Consider the following 23,084-nt stretch of genomic DNA (forward strand, 5'->3'; position numbering starts at 1 on the left):
CTACTGGGATTTTCACGCACTACCATCTCTAGGGTTTACAGAGAATTGTCCGAAAAAGAGAAAATATCCAGTGAGTGGCAGTTCTGTGGGCGCAAATGCCTTGTTGATGCCAAAGGTCAGAGGAGAATGGCCATACTGGTTCGAGCTGATAGAAAGGCAACAATAACTCAAATAACCACACATTGAACCTTGAGGCGGATGGGCTACAGCAGCAGAAGACCACACCGGGTCCCACTCCTGTCAGCTAAGAACAGGAAACTGAGACTACAATTCGCACACTCATCAAATTTAAAAGTTAAGAATAAATCTAAAAATGTTTCAACTACATTTATTTTATAGGAACTTTTGACAACAACTAAAGTTTGTTTAGTTTATTCAACAATCATTTCTAAACATAGGCTACCCAGACTGAATAAATGTACTCAAATTAAAGGTTGAATCTTTCATTTCTCAGTAAGAATTTAATAATTTACAATAATTCTGTTTTTACACATCTTTACCAGGGTTGTTAATAATTGTGGAATGTACAGGTCCTTCTCAAAATATTATCATATTGTGATAAAGTTCATTATTTTCCATAATGTAATGATGAAAATTTTACATTCATATATTTTAGATTCATTGCACACTAACTGAAATATTTCAGGTCTTTTATTGTCTTAATACGGATTATTTTGGCATACAGCTCATGAAAACCCAAAATTCCTATCTCACAAAATTAGCATATTTCATCCGACCAATAAAAGAAAAGTGTTTTTAATACAAAAAACGTCAACCTTCAAATAATCATGTACAGTTATGCCCTCAATACTTGGTCAGGAATCCTTTTGCAGAAATGACTGCTTCAATGCAGCGTGGCATGGAGGCAATCAGCCTGTGGCACTGCTGAGGTCTTATGGAGGCCCAAGATGCTTCGATAGCGGCCTTTAGCTCATCCAGAGTGTTGGGTCTTGAGTCTCTCAACGTTCTCTTCACAATATCCCACAGATTCTCTACGGGGGTTCAGGTCAGGAGAGTTGGCAGGCCAATTGAGCACAGTGATACCATGGTCAGTAAACCATTTACCAGTGGTTTTGGCACTGTGAGCAGGTGCCAGGTCGTGCTGAAAAGTGAAATCTTCATCTCCATAAAGCTTTTCAGCAGATGGAAGCATGAAGTGCTCCAAAATCTCCTGATAGCTAGCTGCATTGACCCTGCCCTTGATAAAACACAGTGGACCAACACCAGCAGCTGACACGGCACCCCAGACCATCACTGACTGGGTACTTGACACTGGACTTCCGGCATTTTGGCATTTCCTTCTCCCCAGTCTTCCTCCAGACTCTGGCACCTTGATTTCCGGATGACATGCAGAATTTGCTTTCATCCGAAAAAAGTACTTTGGACCACTGAGCAACAGTCCAGTGCTGCTTCTCTGTAGCCCAGGTCAGGCGCTTCTGCCGCTGTTTCTGGTTCAAAAGTGGCTTGACCTGGGGAATGCGGCACCTGTAGCCCATTTCCTGCACACGCCTGTGCACGGTGGCTCTGGATGTTTCTACTCCAGACTAAGTCCACTGCTTCCGCAGGTCCCCCAAGGTCTGGAATCGGCCCTTCTCCACAATCTTCCTCAGGGTCCGGTCACCTCTTCTCGTTGTGCAGCGTTTTCTGCCACACTTTTTCCTTCCCACAGACTTCCCACTGAGGTGCCTTGATACAGCACTCTGGGAACAGCCTATTCGTTCAGAAATTTCTTTCTGTGTCTTACCCTCTTGCTTGAGGGTGTCAATAGTGGCCTTCTGGACAGCAGTCAGGTCGGCAGTCTTACCCATGATTGGGGTTTTGAGTGATGAACCAGGCTGGGAGTTTTAAAGGCCTCAGGAATCTTTTGCAGGTGTTTAGAGTTAACTCGTTGATTCAGATGATTAGGTTCATAGCTCGTTTAGAGACCCTTTTAATGATATGCTAATTTTGTGAGATAGGAATTTTGGGTTTTCATGAGCTGTATGCCAAAATCATCCGTATTAAGACAATAAAAGACCTGAAATATTTCAGTTAGTGTGCAATGAATCTAAAATATATGAATGTTAAATTTTCATCATGACATTATGGAAAATAATGAACTTTATCACAATATGCTAATATTTTGAGAAGGACCTGTACTGTATTAAAACTGTTTATTCAGTTTAAAGACAAAACAAACATTTTCATCGCCACTAAATGTCTATAAACCCTATTTATTTATAGCCCCAAAACAAAAACAAAATTAAACTACATTTTCTCTGATTAGGTTCAGAATTAACTTTTAAATATTAGCAAATTACACTGTTTTATCATGCTAGATATTTGGTAAACATGTTTTATGATTTTAAAGAAATCATTGAGCATCAAATGTGATACCATGGGCAACTGTGGCTCAGTAAGAAGAGTAGTTTTCTAGCAATCCAAAAGCTGTGGGTTCCATTCCAGCTTCCTCCTGCCACATGTTGATGGCCCCTGGGAAAGGCATTTAACCCCAAGTTGCCATCCGATTTGCGTGTTCATGTTTCTGAGTGCGATTGGGTGAATGTGGCTTCAGGGTAAAGCAATTTCAGTCGTCAGTATGACTGGGAAAGCATTATATGAATTCCATCCATTTACACTGGAATAAAGACCATGCATCCGAGACACTGAAGTCTTAAATTTCTATTTTTCTCTAGTTCCCAGCAAAATTAAGTAAATTTTTAGCAGTTAACCTTATTTGCCTGGCAGATGGGAACTCAGAACTATACCTTATCACATTCAGCAGTCTATATCATAAAAGTAACTTGCAGCCCATAAAGCAACAGACCATAGAGTTACAGCAGAGTTGGCACAGTTCGCTGCCTCTTGGCTTCATGATCAATGTCCTTTAAGAGATATAGTTTAGCAGCTATGTTGGTAACAGATAACCTATAGCTACTGCGAGATATTTATTAAATATGTAAAATAGGTGTCCCAAAGCTAAGAGTATGTATTTAATAGCCCACTGGCTGCCAGGTTTTTAGCATAGTGTCTAAACGTTAGTTCAGAGCATTGGCTCCCGTGCACTCATAATACATAAATGACATGCACAGTTAGCCTAGCGTAAGACTATGGCTCTGCACTGCCTGACAAGCTGCCAAAGGTGGTGTTTAGTGACTCAAGGCTAAAGCGTCTATAAAAAAGAGTTAATGGGCTGTACAACTGCTGCGTGATAAATCTCCAAGGTAGCACAGTGGGCCATGGCTGTGTTTCATCAGAAAGAAATAGGAGCATGATTGTGCTTAAGTTAAGTTAAGTTAAACCTCTGACAGTCAAAACTACAAAACATTAGTGGAGCACAACATCTATTTGCCCAAATATGGGATTATTTTCAACTTACACTTATGAGTAAATATAAACATTATTCAGTCGAAATTAACTACTGGAATTACAAATCCCTTAGTCTAATATGCAAAACCCTTATTTATTCGCTTTATTTTACACCCTTAGTTTGTGTTCTGCATGTATTGAGAAATTTATGTAACAGACTGTTAGTCTAACAGTGTGAGCATTCCCACTTACGTCTGGACCACCAGGATGAGATGTGTCAGGAGCTGGGGTGAGTGGAGGACTGACTGGTTTTGAGTCCACTTTCTTTTTCTCAGTTTCTCCTTCTGGTAGATGAGGGGGAGGTGGTGGTGGTGGAGCAAAGTTGGGGCACTGGCCAATTTCAGCATTTTCAAAGGAAATAGGCTGGGAGAAATCTGAGAGACTGAAAGATAAAGGCAATTAAAATGAGGCGGAGAGAAGTAACAAAGTGAGATAACATCCAAATTGTTGTTGAATTTGGTTTCAAATGAGAATCTTTTTTTTTTTCTTCAGGTTTGATACAATAATTCTCCAGGTTTTCTAGAAGTTTAGTGGACATGTGTAATCTAATTTAATATCTAATAATTTTCTCAATGTTTTATTTTCTTCGTTTTATTAGGCCACAACACTGACGTATTTCAATCACAAAAAAGACACCTAAAAGCAGTGAATGTTTATTTTTTTTACCAGCAGCCTGTGTGAACAATACACTTCATTGTTAATTTTTATTTCTGTTGCATATACCGAAATTGTGAAAAAATATTAATTTTGTCAACCACAAAATGAAACTATTTGCCAAAATGTAGATGTAAATGTATCATGTACCAGATCATTTTAAGTACCCCTGTACTAAGTAAAAGAATTATGTCTTAGAAAACGATCGACAAAATCTAGAGCAGATACAGATATATACAGTACAGTAAAGGGTTGTCTTTGTTTTCATGACTATGAATATTGTAGCTTCACACTGAAGGCATCAAAACTATGAATCAACACATGTGGAATTATATACTGATCAAAAAAGTGTGAAACAACTGAAAATATGTCTTATATTCTAGGTTCTTCAAAGTAGCCACCTTTTGCTTTGATTACTGCCCCGCACACTCTTTGCATTCTGTTGATGAGCTTCAAGAGGTAGTCTCCTGAAATGGTTTTCACTTCACAGGTGTGCCCTGTCAGGTTTAATAAGTGGGATTTCAAGCCTTATAAATGGGGTTGAGACCATCAGTTGTGTTGTGCAGGAGGTGGATACAGTACACAGCTGATATTCCTACTGAATAGACTGTTAGAATTTGTATTATGGCAAGAAAAAAGCAGCAAAGTAAAGAAAAACGAGTGGCCATCATTACTTTAAGAAATGAAGGTCAGTCAGTCTGAACAATTGGGAAAACTTTGAAAGTGTCCCCAAGTGCAGTCGCAAAACCATCAAGCGCTACAAAGAAACTGGCTCACATGAGGACCGCTCTAGGAAAGGAAGACCAAGAGTCACCTCTGCTGCAGACGATAAGCTCATCTGAGTCACCAGCCTCAGAAATCGCAGGTTAACAGCAGCTCAGATTAGAGAACAGGTCAATGCCACACAGAGTTCTAGCAGCAGACACATCTCTAGAACAACTGTTAAGAGGAGACTGTGTGAATCAGGGCTTCATGGTAAATTAGCTGCTAGGAAACCACTGCTGAGGACAGGCAACAAGCAGAAGAGATTTGTTTGGACTAAAGAACACAAGGAATGGACATTAGACCAGTGGAAATCTGTGCTTTGGTCTGACGAGTCCAAGTTTGAGATCTTTGGTTCCAACCACCGTGTCTTTGTGCGGCGCAGAAGAGGTGAACGGATGGACTCTACATGCCTGGTTCCCACCGTGAAGCATGGAGGAGGAGGTGTGATGGTGTGGGGGTGCTTTGCTGGTGACACTGTTGGGGATTTATTCAAAATTGAAGGCATACTGAACCAGCATGGCTACCACAGCATCTTACAGTGGCATGCTATTCCATCCGGTTTGCGTTTAGTTGGACCATCATTTATTTTTCAACAGGTCAATGACCCCAAACACACCTCCAGGCTGTGTTTGGGGTCATTGACCAAAAAGGAAAGTGATGGGGTGCTGCGCCAGATGACCTGGCCTCCACATTCACCGGACCTGAACCCAATCGAGATGGTATGGGAGGATCTGGACCGCAGAGTGAAGGCAAAAGGGCCAACAAGTGCTAACCATCTCTGGGAACTTCTTTAAGACTGTTGGAAAACCATTTCAGGTGACTACCTGTTGAAGCTCATCAACAGAATGCCAAGAGTGTGTGGAGCAGTAATCAAAGCAAAAGGTGGCTACTTTGAAGAACCTAGAATATAAGACATATTTTCAGTTGTTTCACACTTTTTTGTTCAGTATATAATTCCACATGTGTTAATTCATAGTTTTGATGCCTTCAGTGTGAAGCTACAATATTCATAGTTATGAAAATAAAGAAAACTCTTGAATGAGAAGGTGTGTCCAAATGTTTGGTTTGCACTGTGTGTGTATATATATATATATATATATATATATATATATATATATAGGGGGTTTCTGTACAGGTAGTATAGAAATCCCCCTCATCTAGATCCACACAAACCTTTTATAAGTTGATTACAGTCCTTATGGTGTTTCATTCCAAACAGTACATGTGAAGCTACTGGTTGTGTCAGTAATTAAGAAACATCCTAGTACAGACTCAATACTCCTGGTGGTAAAGCACTGTGGTATGTCCAAGAGAGCAGCATGGAAAAAAGCAGTTTGGTGAGTACTAAGAGGACTCTAGCATCATGATTGCACTTATACTGAAATTAGGTTTTTCAGATTTGTCACAATGCAGCTAGATATCAACATCAATGCCTATAGACAGGTCTCAATCTGGTGTGAAAGATGTTACTCAAGATTCAAGGTAACACTGGACCAAATGTTTTCTATAGCAATTTATAGGGATACATATACATTATAACAGGAATCATATTGAGAAAAGTAGGGAAATTAAACTGTAAATGATGCAGTTAAGCCCCCGTTATTCATACCCCTGACAGATCCACCAAATATGGACTATATAAGCAATATTAACATTTAAAGTGGCCTAGCCAGAATCCCAACTACAATCTGTGGAAAGAGCCAATGATTAGGGTGATGGCAAGGATGTCTTCCAACATCAATGACTTCCAGCTCATCACCAACAACACATCATAAATAAAAAAATTGGCTTCCCATTTTTTTTGTATGTAAATAAAAGCAAATTCTTTTCAAAATTGACATTTCTTTTGTTTTATGTTATCTTTTGAGAGATGCTTATCTCATTTCCTATTAGTGACAAAGTTCTTGGTTGAATGAAAATAATTTAAGTGTACATACTGTACAAACATGGAAAATGTTTCAAGCTGAAACCACTGAAGATAACTGCTAAAGGTACATCTTAACGGGTTGTGGGATCATAGGTCACTGATGGACAAAACGGACAAAGAAAGAATGCCAGGGGAGTTTAAGTTATTAGTATGTTTAGGATGGCAGACAATGCTAATAATACTCCTCATGCAGAAAAAGACACCAGCTTTCCTCAGCAGCAGTAATAATACCATCATTGATCTCCTGCAATCATTAAATACTCTTTGATTCAGTAGTGTGTTTACTAGACAACTTCTATGGGGGTTTTCACAGCTAAGGTGTTTAGTTTATTTAAAACAAACTGATTCGTTTTCCTCCTTGGTGTGGTTTGTTTGTGTAGATGTCAATTGCTCTAGGATGAGAACCGAAACAACCATGGGTTTATTTTTAGTGTGCAAGTGATCCAACCTCGATCCGTCACATCTACCAGGTGTATGCTGCAAGCTGGATCCAAATGATTTCCCGTAGCCAGGTTTGTGTTGCATTTTGGGATGTAGTAGAGTAAACAAACTAACAAACAAAGGCCCGCCATCTTTTTCGTAAAGCATGAAGGTCTATGCAACTTTCAAGATGTCTTCACAAAATCATCCGACAAACTCCTCGCATAATTTTGCTCTGAATAGTATAGAGAAACACAATAATGATAAAATTAAATTCTCTGTTTTCTATTAGATTGGAACACAGCATCTGTTTCCTGTATTTGCATTTGGTACTCCTGCCCCTGACAAATCTGACCAATAAATGTTCTCACATAGTTTGTAATGACTGATTTTGCTTCCCATGGAGTTTTCTCTGTGTGAAAGGGAACGAAAACATCAGAAAAGTTGCAAGTTAAACTCATTAACTAATTCGAACAAAACTAAAACTATAGGTGTGAATTGCCCTATCATGCAGTAACAAAACAAAACGACTCAAAAGAACAAAAGCTACATACACTGAATTGACCATAAGGTTCCATATGCATCCCTTGAATGGAACGTTGACTCTGTTGGATTTCTGCTCCACCTCTGCTGTAACACCACCAAGGAAAATGCGCTGCAGCCTAATTGGCTGGTTATTTGGGAGCTTTGCATCCCTCTTGCGTTCCTCATCCACCTGGACTGCAAAGGACCTGGAAAAGAACAGACAAGCTTACATGCATTAATAAGATTAGGCATTAATTAAGTCTTAAAGTCTGATATCAACAGGGAGATCAACAGGGAGCATAAACAAAGTTTTCCCTATAAAAATCATGCACTTACCTGCTAGCCAGCCTCTCTATACGCAGTGAATGCTCTCTGCCATCATTCAAGTTTCCTTGGTCAGGTCGTCTGATGACACGATGCTGACTAGGACTGCCAGTATTTATTAGGACCTCGAGAGAGCCTTTGTTCAGCATGACTGAAAGGTATGGCTGTAGGAGTTGGAGATAAAACATTAACTGAGGAACATGCAGACAACTCTTGAGACACAGCCAGGGATTAAAAATAACATCACAAGAAAATCATTAATTAAGAGATCAATTCCTATTTATATCTGCACTAAATTGGCAAAGGCATTCACTCATCCATCTAAATAATTGAAATCACTTCCATGGCCACAGGTGTATAAAATCAAGCACATAGGCATGCAGACTATTTCTACAAACGTTTGTGAAAGAATGGGTCACGCTTAGGAGCTCAGTGAATTCCAGCTTGGTACTGTGATAGGATGCCACCTGTGCAATAAGTCATGAAATTTCCTCATTCCTAAATATTCTACCATCGTATTGCAGTGGTATTATTAGAAAGTGGAAGCAATTGGGAACAACAGCAACTCAGAGATGAAGTGGTAGGCCACGTAAACTGATGGAGCAGGGAGATCGCCGACTTTTGCAGAGTGAATCGCAACAGACCTCCAGACTTCATGTGGTCTTCAGATTAGCTCAAGAACAGTGCATAGAGAGCTTCATGAAATGGGTTTCCATGGCTGAGCAGCTGTATCCAAGCCAAGTGCAATGCAAAGCGTAATATGCAGTAGTGTAAAGCACACCGCCACAGAACTCTAGAGCAGTGGAGGCCTGTTTTACTCGAGTAAGAAATGACACTTCTCCATCTGGCAATGTGATGGACGAGTCTGGGTTTGGCGGTTGCAAGAGAACGGTACTTGACTGACTGTGTTGTGCCAAGTGTAAAGTTTGGTGGAGGGGGGATTATGCTGTGGGGTTGTTTTTCAGGAGCTGGGCTTGGCCCCTTAGTTCCAGTGAAAGGAACTCTGAATGCTTCAACATACCAAGTAATTTTGGACAATTCCATGCTCCCAACTTTAAGGTCCATAAAAACATGGATGAGAAAGTTTGGTGTTGATGAGCTTGACCGGCCTGCACCTCAACTTGATAGAACACCTTTGCGATAAATTAAAGCTAAGATAGAGCCAGACATTCTCGTCCAACATCAGTCTATGAACTCACAAATGTGCTTCCGGAAGAAAGGTTAAAAATTCCCATAAACATGCTCCTAAACCTTGTGGACAACCTTTACAGAAATGTTGAAGCTGTTATAGCTTCAAAGGGTGGACCAACATCATATTGAACCCTATGGATTAAGAATGTGATGTCACTTAATTTCATATTGAAGTCAAGGCAGGTGAGCAAATACGTTTGGCAATATAGTGTATATTATGCAATGTTTTGGTTAGAGGGTCATGTCAATAATATAGCATTTTGATGGAAGAAATTATTCTAATGGGTTTCATAGCCAAACAAGTGTCTAAGTTAGACATGTTTATATAATTTCATTAAAATGCAAACGGATCACAATTTGTTTGATTGAGTTAACCTCGTTTCAAACTTTTAAAGAGTGAGCTCCAAAGGGAAAGAGAAAATTCAGTGCATACAATAATAAATCAGTCCTAAAGTTTCAGTGTGCAAAAGCTAATGACCTTTCAGTAAATTGCCCTATTTTTCTAAAACCTAATTGCACAACACAAAACATAATAAATTCAAATTAATAAAAACTTAGCAAAAGTCACTTGCAGCCGCCATCTGAATTACATCTTTAAAAAGGATCAACACAATCTCGTCTCACTTTACATGAATTCCAAGTGCTTTTTTATTATAAACTAATCAAAATTTCCATCGTATCTAGGAATAGACTCAGTCTCACACTTCTATAGTAAAGAAAACAGGTGGGAGAGAAAAAAAAGGTTCAAGAAACAATCTGAAAAGAAAACTGATAATGAATAGACGACGAAAATGGGGAGAAACTGGATGTTAAGAGAAAACAGGAAACTGGAGATAAACTAGAGATGAGTAGAAACATTTGGGGTGTATGGGGAGAAAAAGAAGAGGAGAGGAGAGCAAGGAGGAAAGGATAACAAGAGATGAGAGGAGCAGAGAGGAGGAGATAATGGGGGGAGAGATGAGAGGGCAGAGAGCAAAACAGCGAACTAGATAGAGATTGGGTAGGAGAGAAGAAGTGAGAGCCACAGAGGTGCTAGGGAGCAGCGGTGCGGGGTCAGGCTAATTTGAATTTTAATTCACTGTGTGCCAGAGGGCGAAGTGGGAGACAATTTACCACCTGAAAATGGAATTTCAATTTGAGGTCGGGGACAAATTGAACTGAGATGTAGCTACATCATGGCTCTTGGTGTGCCATCTCACACTCATACACAGATACAATAGGATGAACGAGCACACACAGACACACACATGAATTGGCATTGTCAAACATATTGGAGACTATATAGACTTTCAGAAATGCTTATAAATAAGTGTTAAGGAAATACATGAAAAATATGTAGCAAATTAGGACATAAGGTGTATTTTTAAAAACTGTGGAAAGCAGAAATGGGATCAAACATTTTTCTACATTAAACATTGAAAATGTAAACTTTCAGGCCTTTATACAATGCCTTGCAGATGAGCTTCTTTACTTTATATCATGTTCCAATGCTAAATTTTAATATAGAGTATCTCACAAAAGTGAGTACACCACCCACATTTTTGTGAATATTTTATTATATCTTTTCATGGAACACACTGAAGATGAAACTTTGATACCATGTAGCCAGTGTACAGCTTGTATAACAGTGAAAATTTGCTGTGCTCTGAAAATAACTGCTGGCAACAAAAGTGAGCACACCCTTAACTACAAATGCCCATATTGTGCCCAAAGTGTCAATATTTTATGTGGCCACCATGATTTTCCAGTTCTGCCTAAACTCGATTGATCATAGAGTTCACTAGAGCTTCACAGGTTGCCACTGGAGTCCTCTTTAACTCCTCCATGAAGACATCATGGAGCTGGTGGATGATAGAGACCTTGCGCTCCTCCACCTTCAGTATGAGGATGCCCCACAGATGCTCAATAGGGTTTAGGTCTGAAGACATGCTTGGCCAGTCCAGCACCTTTACCCTCAGTTTCTTTAGCAAAGCAGTGGTCATTTTGGAGGTTTGTTTGGGGTCGTTACCATGTTAAAATACTGTCCTGCTGCCCAGTTTTCACAAATAAAAAAAATTTAAGTGCATATTTATTTAGCACCTTTTACTCCGGTCCACTGAAATAAAACCCAGTGCAACCAATTACTTTCAAAAGTCACCCAATTAATAAACAGTCTATATGTGTGTAATTAAGTCTCAATATAAATCCAGCCATTCTAAGAAGGCCTCAGGTTTGTTAGAGAACATCAGAGAACAAAGAGCATCATAAAGACTGGAAGGACTCTTGTTTACCACAGCAAACAAGAGTCCTTCCAGTCCCTATCTACATTCTAAAGTTTTTTACACTCATTTTATAGATATTTATTCCAAATAATGTGAAACTTTATTTTAATGTCTGACAGTATTAACCTATGCAAGGTTGAAAAAGCAAATTTTTACATTTCTGTTTAGAAAAATCATTAAGACGCTTACTAAAGCTGATAAATTCTCATTTACATATCAGAACAATTTGGTGACATAACACACAGTGTATTTTAAAAACTTGAAGTGCGTCACCTACAACACTGGAAAGGTCTTAACTCTTGCAATTCTGGCAGAGGGAAAACATTTAATCTGGAGAATTTCATGCTCTTGTGTGGACACAATTACAATGTTTTCTATCTGACACTCTTATTAATTATTCATGCAAAAAAGAGTTTAGTCTCCTCAATCAAGTTCTAGATCTACTGCTGCATAACATAATGCCAAATAATTTCTTTGCTAAAAAATTCATGTTCAGATTTTTCCAGATTGGATTTGGCCAAACCTGGTTTTTGTATGTTGCATGAAAATATCTCCAGAATTGTGTTGTTTCGGTTAAAGTGAAAAGATCTTCTACATGCCACTTTGCTATCTTCTCTAATTTTTCCACTCCTGTTTTTAGCTTCAGTTCTCTTCTCTCTAAATCCCTCACCTGTGCCTCTGCTGGATTTGTCCTTTCTCCCTGTCCTTTCACTCCCTCTGTCCCTCTCTAAACCAGCCATTAGTCAGGGCCAAGTTGAGTTGATGGTGTTTTTAACCTCGCTTAACCTTTCTCCACACACAAGCCTAGGCACACATGCTATGCCTGCCAGCACAGTTTGTAAAAATAGATTTGTGCGCCCAACAACCATTGATGGCTTTAGGTAACCCTCTGTCCTCCCTCTTCTCATCTCACACGTAAACACTGACACTTTCTAATTTACATTTGTGTGAGCAGTGGGTAAAACATGCACATTAAAAACTCCTAAAATACATACAGGGGTTGGACAATGAAACACCTGTCATTTTAGTGTGGGAGGTTTCATGGCTAAATTGGACCAGCCTGGTAGCCAGTCTTCATTGATTGCACATTGCATCAGTAAGAGCAGAGTGTGAAGGTTCAATTAGCAGGGTAAGAGCACAGTTTTGCTCAAAATATTGAAATGCACACAACATTATGGGTGACATACCAGAGTTCAAAAGAGGACAAATTGTTGGTGCACGTCTTGCTGCTGCATCTGTGACCAAGACAGCAAGTCTTTGTGATGTATCAAGAGCCACGGTATCCAGGGTAATGTCAGCATACCACCAAGAAGGACGAACCACATCCAACAGGATTAACTGTGGACGCAAGAGGAAGCTGTCTGAAAGGGATGTTCGGGTGCTAACCCGGATTGTATCCAAAAAACATAAAACCACAGCTGCCCAAATCACGGCAGAATTAAATGTGCACCTCAACTCTCCTGTTTCCACCAGAACTGTCCGTCAGAAGCTCCACAGGGTCAATATACACGGCCGGGCTGCTATAGCCAAACCTTTGGTCACTCATGCCAATGCCAAACGTCTGTTTCAATGGTGCAAGGAGCACAAATCTCCGGCTGTGGACAATGTGAAACATGTATTGTTCTCTGATGAGTCCACCTTTACTGTTTTCCCCACATCCGAGAGAGTTACGGTGTGGAGAAGCCCCAAAGAAGCGTACCACCCAGACTGTTGCATGCCCAGAGTGAAGCATGGGGGTGGATCAGTGATGGTTTGGGCTGCCATATCATGGCATTCCCTTGGCCCAATACTTGTGCTAGATGGGCGCGTCAATGCCAAGGACTACCGAACCATTCTTGAGGACCATGTGCATCCAATGGTTCAAACATTGTATCCTGAAGGCGGTTGCGTGTATCAGGATGACAATGCACCAATACACACAGCAAGACTGGTGAAAGATTGGTTTGATGAACATGAAAGTGAAGTTGAACATCTCCCATGGCCTGCACAGTCACCAGATCTAAATATTATTGATTGGGTTGTTCTGGAGGAGCGAGTCAGGAAACGTTTTCCTCCACCAGTATCACGTAGTGACCTGTCCACTATCCTGCAAGAAGAATGGCTTAAAAACCCTCTGACCACTGTGCAGGACTTGTATATGTCATTCCCAAGACGAATTGATGCTGTATTGGCCCCAAAAGGAGGCCCTACACCATACTAATAAATGATTGTGGTCTAAAACCAGGTGTTTCAGTTTCATTGTCCAACCCCTGTACATGGAAAAACAAAAGCATGCATAACGATACAACATGATGAGCATTGTACGTTGATATAAATACAACTACTTGTGTTGGTAGAATGAATAACTAGCAACTTCACATCAAGTGCATGGTTGTTTATGCATAGGTAGAAACATCTGCACATTTCTGCCAGAGGTTTTTATTTTCATCTGGGAAAAAACCTCTAAATTATAACTACCAAAAAGTAAAATCAGCCAAGCTCTGCGATCATAGTCAAAGACAGCTTCTGCAGATCTTAAAGTTTATGTGTCTTTTGTGCAGTAGTTATCAGTGAGTGGATTTTTTTTAGCTTGAAACCAAATCCAATTAGCCAAGCTGCCAACAAATGCAAATCTCATTAATAAGCACGTGTGTAATCATCATTCACTTAGGGTATAGATATGAACTCACCTCTCCTGACTGTCTTCTTCTCCTCTTGGAACTTAAGTTTGACCTGCGAAACTTTGGCTAGAAAACAAACAGAAAAAAAAACAAAAATTGTAAGGAACTATTTTGAGATTCATTTTTTTTACTCCCACCAGGAGGCAGTTGTGTCAATGCAAAAATCATCAAGGTATTTATTTGTCATGTCAGACGTTTACATACTCATAAGCATTTTTAACAAATACTTTTAGGGGCCTTCCTTTTTAATACATTTTTTTTTCAGGTTGGAACGATGCTGAAACAAGTGTGGGTTTTCTCTAATCGGCACATTTTTTTTAGACTTAAATATATTCACATATCCATACTAACATTTGGTGAAATCCCTCAGCTAGCTGCAACTCAAACACATAAAAGCTTTGAGAGGATTCTGGCTGGATATTTAACCTCTATTGAAAGAATTGGTAGTTAGGTTAGAAGGTTGGTTTCCTAGAAACAATCTACTATATATATGCTACTATATATATGCTTCCAATAGGTCAAATTATTAGGCAGCATGGGATAAATTTTCACTGTTACGCTGATGATACTCAGCTTTACTTATCCATAAATGCTGATGAGCCCAACCAGTTAGATAGACTACAAGCATGTCTTGAAGATATAAAAAGTTGGATGACTTAAAATTTTTTGCTTCTAAATTCAGACAAGACAGAAGTTGTCGTCTTTGGACCGGAGTCTTTAAAAAAAAACTGCTTAGTCAATCACTTAACCTGGATGGCATTAAATTGACCTCCGGTAATAAAGTAAAAAACCTTGGTGTTATTTTTGACCAGGACATATCATTTAAATCCCACATTAAACAGGTTTCTAGGATTTCCTTCTTTCATCTCTGGAACATTGCCAAAATTAGAAATATCCTGTCCAGGACTGATGCTGAAAAGCTAGTCCATGCATTTGTTACTTCAAGGCTGGACTATTGTAATTCTTTACTATCAGGATGTCCAAAAAATGCAGTTAAAAGCCTTCAGCTGATTCAAAATGCTGCAGCAAGAGTTCTGATGAAAATTAAAAAGAGAGATCATATTTCTCCTATTTTAGCTTCCCTTCATTGGCTCCCTGTTAAATTTAGAATAGAATTTAAAATTCTCCTCCTCGCATATAAAGCCCTTAATGATCTAGCTCCATCATACATCAGAGATCTGATTGTTCCATATGTTCCTAACAGAGCACTTCGTTCTCAGACTGCAGGTTTACTGGTGGTTCCTAGAGTCTCTAGAAGTAGAATGGAGGCAGATCCTTTAGTTATCAGGCTCCTCTCCTGTGGAACCAGCTCCCAGTTTTAGTCCGTGAGGCAGACACCCTGTCTACTTTTAAGGCTAGGTTTAAAACTTTCCTTTTTGATAAAGCTTATAGTTAGAGTGGCTTAGTTTATCAGGGAGGGAGCCTTCCTGCCTCCCTGTTGGTTAGAGTAAGGGGGAGTCAGGTTTAGCCTAAACCGGCTCAGTTATGGTTTAGGTGCAAACACACCCTCCATTTCTGCTACCTGTATAACCCCTTCTCTTTTCCAATGGTTATAATCAGTATGAAAGAGAGAGGTATCCCAATCCTTGTGGTTTTTAGTATAACAATGACCATCAGTGGGACCCTTTGTGGGGTTCCTTGAGATGACATTGTTGTAAATAAGTGCCGTTTAACTAAATAATCTGAACTGAAACTATCTGTGTAGTTATGCTGCTATAGGCTTAGGCTGCTGGAGGACATAATGACCACTTTCACCCTCTTCGCTACATTCTCGCACTACTCTCCAATTTTGCATTGTTTGCTGTTATTTCAGCTTTTAACCTTGTTCTCTCTATTCTCTTCCTAGAAGCTACACCTGGCCTGGCTCTGTGTCTACCTGTGACACCTTTCTGGAGAGAGGAATCGTCCGAGCTTCTGCTGGCAACAACTTAATGCACACCCTCGACCGATGATCCACATGGCCCTGTCTTTTAGTGTTTAACCCTTTCTCTCTCCTAGACATGGCGATTGACTGAGCTTCTACTGTGACTAACTCTATGTGCTCTTTTTCAGACTCTAACCGTGAAAACTGGCACAGAGTTTATCTGTTCTTTCTTTCTAGGTGAAACGACTAAAGGAGCTACATCTATTAACATTTACTTTTCCTTCCCATAGAAAGGACTCCTGGATCAGTGCTTCTGTCTTCTTTTTGTGTCTCTGCTCTGTTCTCTCAAACCCCCAGTCGGTCGTGGCAGATGGCCGCTCACACTGAGCCTGGTTCTGGTGGAGGTTTCTTCCTGTTAAAAAGGAGTTTTTCCTCTCCACTGTCGCTACATGCATGCTCAGTATGAGGGATTGCTGCAAAATCAACGCCAGTGACTGTCCACTGTCTCTACATGCTCATCCAGGAGGAGGGAATGCTGCAAGTCACTGACTGGATGCAATCTGCTGGGTTTCCTTAGATAGTAAAACTTTTTATCCAATTTGAATAAATAACTAACTCTGACTGCACTGTTCAATTGTTAGGACTAACTGGAATGTATGTACCTGACTGTTGTGAAGTGCCTTGAGACGACATGTGTTGTGAATTGGCGCTATATAAATAAAACTGAATTGAATTGAAAACAATCTCACTTTTAGAGTTAAGGTTGGATCTTTGTGAAGGGCATTCCAGAAGCTACATGTCAGCCTGCTTTATCTATTCCAAACCAGTGTTGATGTGTGCTTTGAATTTTTCTTCTGGAAGAATACCAGTTGTATTCCACATTTGAACATGAATACATACTAGCAAATTAAGAAAAAGGGAGATTGGTTAGGATGTTCAAGAACAAATAGCAACCACCAAGGTTCGTGATCATCGTGAACTGGAATATGTTTGAGAACCAGTATCACTGTCAACAGTAAAGTGTGGTAAATGAACTGAATTTATATAGAGCTTTTCTAGTCATACTGACCACTGAAACAGCTTTACACTAGAGCCACATTCACCCAATCACACTCACAAATGCGCATGCATTCATACACCAATACACAGATCGGTAGGCAACTTGGAGTTATGTACTTTTCCCAGGGACTTCCGGACGGCAAAACGACTACCGTATTTTCCGCACTATAAGGCGCACTTAAAAACCTTTAATTTTTTCAAAAAATGACAGTGCGCCTTGTAATCCGGAGCGCCTTATACATGGATCAATTGGTTAATTGGTTGATCCATACTGGTTGTACACGGGGCTCTGTCAAAATGTTTCAGTACGACTGGTAAACTACAAAGCCGCACCGCTTGCAGCATTACGGCTACCGTAGTCAGGGGCGTCGCCGAAGTAATAGCGGTAAACACCTGTACTGTGCTTACTCCTAGTCCAACACCACTTGTGTGTGTATAACGTTTGAATGTACTGTTGCAGGAATTGCCTGAACTATAAGTGATTAGAAGCTCAGTGTGTGGGGTGTATGTTTCGTGTGTGTATATGGAAGATGTTGACATTACTCCTCCGGACAGAGGTGGCGCTGTGTGCTGCCGTAGCTGAGAATCAAGAGTGAAGGAGTGACGTCGGTATTATTGTGTGTGTAGGGTGGGTAGAGACGGCGACCGGAGCAGCGGTGTATGAGTCTGTAAGCCCTGTGTTTTTACGTGCTGCAAAGTCATTAAAAAGAACCCCGAATCTCGTCAACAACTCAGTGTTTTGATGCTGTTTCTTCATGCTCAACTCAGCAACGTATGAGTGAGGGAGTTAACCCCGAGGAAACTAGTAACTTCGGCCCTGGAGAAAGCGTCTCCCCTGTGTCATCAGACTACGGTCAGGGGACAGAAACAGGAAAGGTTAACAGTACTAACGTTTGATTTAGTGCATCAAACTGTTTCTTTTACGTGTTTACTGAATCAGGGAAAAGTTCCCTTTCACGTTTTAACTAACGTTTGATTTCAACTTCAACTTCATAGACTCCAATGCAGTCCTAACGTGCGGTTGGCTCTATTCAATAGAATTCCATGTAGAGGAGACCTTACCATTAGAGTGAATGGCGTTATCAGAACGCTGGTTTGTAGTGTATTAATAAAGTTTGACTGACTGACTTATCTGACTGTTTTGTTGACATTCTCTTTAGCACAGCTCCATCTAGTGGATGCATAACGCAACCCCGGTCAAACGTTTGACTGCAGTAGCTTCTATTCTATGCGCCTTATAATCCGGTGCGCCCTATATATGAAAAAAGTTCTAAAATAGGCCATTCATTGAAGGTGCGCCTTATATATGAAAAAAGTTCTAAAATAGGCCATTCATTGAAGGTGCGCCTTATATATGAAAAAAGTTCTAAAATAGGCCATTCATTGAAGGTGCGCCTTATAATCCGGTGCGCCTTATAGTGCGGAAAATACGGTACTCTTCCCACTGAGCCACAGTAAGCCCACAAGGGGTGCTGACCAAGACAGAAGTCCCTGTTCCAAAATTGACACCTTCAAGCTTGACTGAAATTTGCACCTACCAACATAGAGAACCGAAATGCCTTCTGAGGAAATGTTTTATGGTATATGATATAAAAACCGAGCTATTTGGCCACAATGGCAAAATGTATGTTTGTAACGAGTCATGGTGAAGCTTTTAAACCTAGGGCCACTGTGTTAACTATCAAGCATGGTGGTGGTAACTGGCTTTGGGATGGAAAAAAGCAGGCCAACATTAAGTTTTTAGACTGACCTTCCTAAAACACCAAAATCAGCGGTTTTAAAACATTTCTTGCCTATGTTCAAAAGGTAACAGACATCTGACCCAATATAAGTTGTGGTATAGGCATGTATTTGTGCCGGAATTTATAAGTTTGACCTTGTGTGGATTACAACACTTCAAAATATTTTAAATTGAGGGTACCCAGTTCTTGTACTTGAAAATAATTGAAACAGTTTGTTGGATGACAATTTCAGCCTCGGACAAAGAACAGCTGAAATAAATCATTAAAATCATAACTTAATACTGACACTCATGTAAATGATTGTACGCAAACGTCCTCCTAAACTGTATGTGAACAAAACATAGACTGACTAAAAGAACTCATCCTATTATTACACGATTTACTTTTAATCGTAAATTAATCTCCTTGTTTGGACTTGTTTGTTGGAACAAAAATATTTATTAGCAGTAATGTTCAAGGTGTTCTTTCTCATTTGGTGCATTATGGGTCAAAGGTGCTTAACATTAAAAGCTAAAAAAACAGTCTTACTAAATCTGCAGTAAAATCTATTTATAGCGCTACTTTAGAATTAAAATAAAGGCAAAACGTTTTCCTTAATTTTTTCATATATATTCCATGTTTTATGGAAAGAATGTAAGACAAGCCTTCCACAGCTTACTGGTATCCTTAAGGCACAATACAACTGTGGACTATTTACAATTTAATATGTAAGAGTAAACTACAAAACCTTTTTTTCTCTAAGATATTTGGAACCAAATTCCTAGAATACCTTCAAATAAATTTCCAACAGCATAAATTAAAGCCCCTCTGCTTCTTTTAGCAAACTGCACATCACAATCTGCTCAGAGGTTTTTCTGCAAGTATTGCTGAAGTGAGACAAACAAAAAACATTAAATAGATAACCTCCTGGCTGATTGGTGAAGCCCCTCCCACTGCCAGCAGTATAATCCCAGTGTCCGACAGAGTGCTGAAGGACAAGCTGATTTCAGTGCCGACTTCGAGAGACAGGCCGCCCAGCTCCATGTATCCTGGCTTACTGAAGCTCACTGTGTACAGGTTCTGTGAAATATAAGCAAGTAATGTTGTATTAGTTAATGATCCACAATCCATCAAAATGTCAAAGCATAGCTTGAAAAAGAAAAGATGTATCTGCTATAATCTTATGTTCTCAAAATAACAATAAATCCTTACAATGTGACTGTATAAATAGTTTCATGCCCTCAGAGTAAAAATATACTACATATTTGAAACATTCAGATGCGCATGAAAAATACAAACTACTAACTAAAACACTCAACCCAGTACCCTAATTAACTCTTTACATATTCTACACTTATATACATGAAAGGTGCAGCTGCATAGATTTCATTGTGAAGCCTGTTTCTCACTTTGAAGACTTTATAGCAGGCTCAGTGCAAACTTGTGTGTGCCAAATAATAGGACTGTAATGACTAACAAAATGTTAGACAGCTTGAGCTGGCCTCTGCTTCCACGTACGTCCTGCCTTTTTGTTTTATTCTTTGCATCAATACAGAGGAAGGCCATAAGGTGAATGACAGAATCAATGATGCACTAAAGTGAAACCAGTAGGAAAGACAGGGTCAAAAAGGGATTAAGATGAAGCGGGTCAGCAACTTAACAAATGTCAAGGCCTTTTCAAATCTCATTTCTTTGGTGTTATATTATTTTCATGTAAACTATTCATGTAAACAGAGGAATATGTCTAACACTTTAGAATCCACAGTTGACCAAAAACCAATAGATAGTCTGATATCTGTAAAGATATACCATAAAAGCTCCAATTTATAAACTTGGTGATCAGTGTTACCTCCACATTACATCCTTTAGTGACTCCTGTATAATCAGTGCTGCTGAGGAGATTATACGGAGTTCTGGAAACTTCAATGTCTCTGAGACAACCTGCATATCTCTTCAGGGTCACCTCTGACCTAAAAAGACAATAGCCATATTACTAAATGAACTAAATGAAATTGTTAGCATGAGAAATTCCAAACTTATTGGACTTTGTCTTTATGCAGTGAAGATGAATTACTGCAGCTATGAAATGATTACACCATAATTAAGTATCTTGAAGGAAGCTGAGTGAAGTCTGGAAATCAATAAGAAATTTCTGAATATGTTGTTTGTCCATATCGAAGCTGAAGTTTTCAGGGATTTCTGGGATTTTTTAAATTTTATTTTGACTTTCAGCATTGATTATGAAGGACGAAATAATCATCCACTTTTTCTGTTTCACAGTCTCTCCTTTTTGGGCTCAAAGACCAACCACAAAGTAAAAAAAAATATTATGTCAATATAGTAATGTCAACAGGGTATCAACAGTGCCATGAAAAAAATGTGCACTCGTTAAACTTTTAAATTGTCTGTCATGTTTTAACCACAAACTTCAATGTAGTTTACAGGAATTCTATGTGATAGACCAGGCATCTGCAACTTGCAGCTCCAGAGCTGCTAGTAACCCTATAAGCCTTCCAATACGGCTTTTAATAACTTTGGATAACAATTATAAATGACCAACCAATATTTTCAACATATTTATAACAACAAATGCAGGTTTTAGCTATTTTTTTTATTTGGACAGCTGAATTGAATTTCCAAAATAGAGAATGAAAGGTACTAGTAATGTTTTTTAGATCTTTTTTCCATTGTCATAATGTTGGAAGCTGTGCTTTTTTTTTCAGAAACATCAACATATGGAAAAACATGTATACATCCTCTTTTTGCAAAGGCTTTATGTTTTTCTTTATTCTAAAACCTAAAAATAGAAATAAACAACAAATTTCCTACAGTCAATGTTCATCAAAAATTAGAGATGGTCTTTTTCAACAGCTTCTGTAACATTTTCAGCTCTAAATTAGTTTTATGTAGCTGGACTGAGGGCAAAAATGGCTCTTTGGATTGTAAAAGTTGTAGGCCACTGTGATAGACCAATACAGAGGATTATAGGGAAGTGGGAGGAAAGGCTACAGGGTCTTCACAGATTTTTTACAAATTAAAATTATGAGAACTGTGACATGCATATGTATATAGCTCCTCAGAGGAAGTATTTCACAAAACCACCTTTTGCTGTAATTACAGCTGCTTTGTGTATGTCTCTTTCAGCTTTGCACATCAATAGACTGAAAAATATGCCAATTCTTTTGTAAAGCTCAGACTGGATAAAGCACATCTGTGACCAGCAATTTTCAATTCTCGCCACCGATTCCACACTTTTTAAATTTTATTTGAAAAAAAAAAAAATAACCTGCATCATCTTACATTCCCTTGATAATTAAATGCTACTTTGTGGTGGTCTATCACATGAGATCCCAATAAAATACATTAAATTAAAAACGTTAACATGACAGAATAGGTATGGTGGCTTCTGGAAGGCACTGTACGTTTTCTGGAACAAACATCAAATTCTGGCTAATGAAGGACAGAAAAGTGATTTGCAGCAAAGACCTTTAAGCCAACAAAACAAAGGCAATAATTGTGGGTTGCACAGCATTGCTAGCATCATGCAGTGATAAACTCTCTGTACATTTTTTCTAAATCAAAAGATCCAAAATTTATTCATTATTTTACCTGGCTGCCATGCTGTTAAAATAGAACATAACAATGCATTAGCACACAAATAATAAAAAAATAATGTAAAATATATTAAAACAAGTTTTTCAAAAGGAAAACAAACACTACAAATGCAGTCTTCATATTTAACACTACAACCACCAAACAGTCAATTTGATTTGACTGCCTAAGAGTTCTCAACTTTGTGTAACTGAAATTAAATTGAACCCGCTCCCTTCATGCTGCCACAGGGGGTTCAATTGTCATTATTGTCAAAAATGTTAATTACTGAATATTAGATCATTATTGAAAAAATTATAATATAGATTTTTCGGTGTTGACAGGATTACCAATAATCAAAGACTGAATGGCATCACTCCAGAAAATAAATGGCCAATATTTTGAATTATGGAGAATTACTCTGCTGTGCATGGAGTTGTCAAAAGCAAATCAACTCATTAATGTTACAACTCTTCGTCTTTTCTTTTGGCTATAAATTGTGTTTTTAGGTCTTATCTAAATTAAAATGTGATACGTGAGGTTTCAGGCAGGGTATGCTTGCCAATTACCTAAAGTAATTGGCAAGCATACCAGGTACAGTAACAAAGATTTTAATCAGGAAAAAATTAATGATTTTTTTAACAATCAATAATTGCTGAATGGTATTTTTGCAGACAATTGTGGTGGTTCTAGTGTTAAAACTATTTCACATCCTTCTAACATTTCTAGCATAAACACCATTTTACAAACATTGTACTCGTGTACATTTATTCT

The 23,084-nt window shown here is 38.9% G+C and overlaps 1 protein-coding gene across 11 annotated transcripts in view; it reads right to left on the reverse strand.

The window, feature by feature from the left end:
- The window catches only part of lama2 (laminin, alpha 2), a 249,580-nt gene that overhangs the window by 18,884 nt on the left and 207,612 nt on the right, over positions 1-23,084 (reverse strand). For 7 of the 11 annotated variants that reach the window (XM_047388560.1, XM_047388553.1, XM_047388558.1 and 4 more), the window contains 7 exons: positions 22,329-22,340; positions 20,569-20,689; positions 19,644-19,799; positions 14,085-14,141; positions 7,976-8,127; positions 7,669-7,845; positions 3,541-3,730 (listed from right to left, as the gene is read on the reverse strand). In XM_047388560.1, the coding sequence (XP_047244516.1) occupies positions 3,541-3,730; positions 7,669-7,845; positions 7,976-8,127; positions 14,085-14,141; positions 19,644-19,799; positions 20,569-20,689; positions 22,329-22,340 (865 nt within the window). The remainder of the gene's footprint in view (positions 1-3,540; positions 3,731-7,668; positions 7,846-7,975; positions 8,128-14,084; positions 14,142-19,643; positions 19,800-20,568; positions 20,690-22,328; positions 22,341-23,084) is intronic. The other 4 variants (XM_047388562.1, XM_047388561.1, XM_047388563.1 and 1 more) reach the window with 1 other exon arrangement.

The sequence above is a fragment of the Girardinichthys multiradiatus genome, chromosome 15, assembly GCF_021462225.1.
Source record: "Girardinichthys multiradiatus isolate DD_20200921_A chromosome 15, DD_fGirMul_XY1, whole genome shotgun sequence".
Taxonomy (NCBI): Eukaryota; Metazoa; Chordata; class Actinopteri; order Cyprinodontiformes; family Goodeidae; genus Girardinichthys; species Girardinichthys multiradiatus.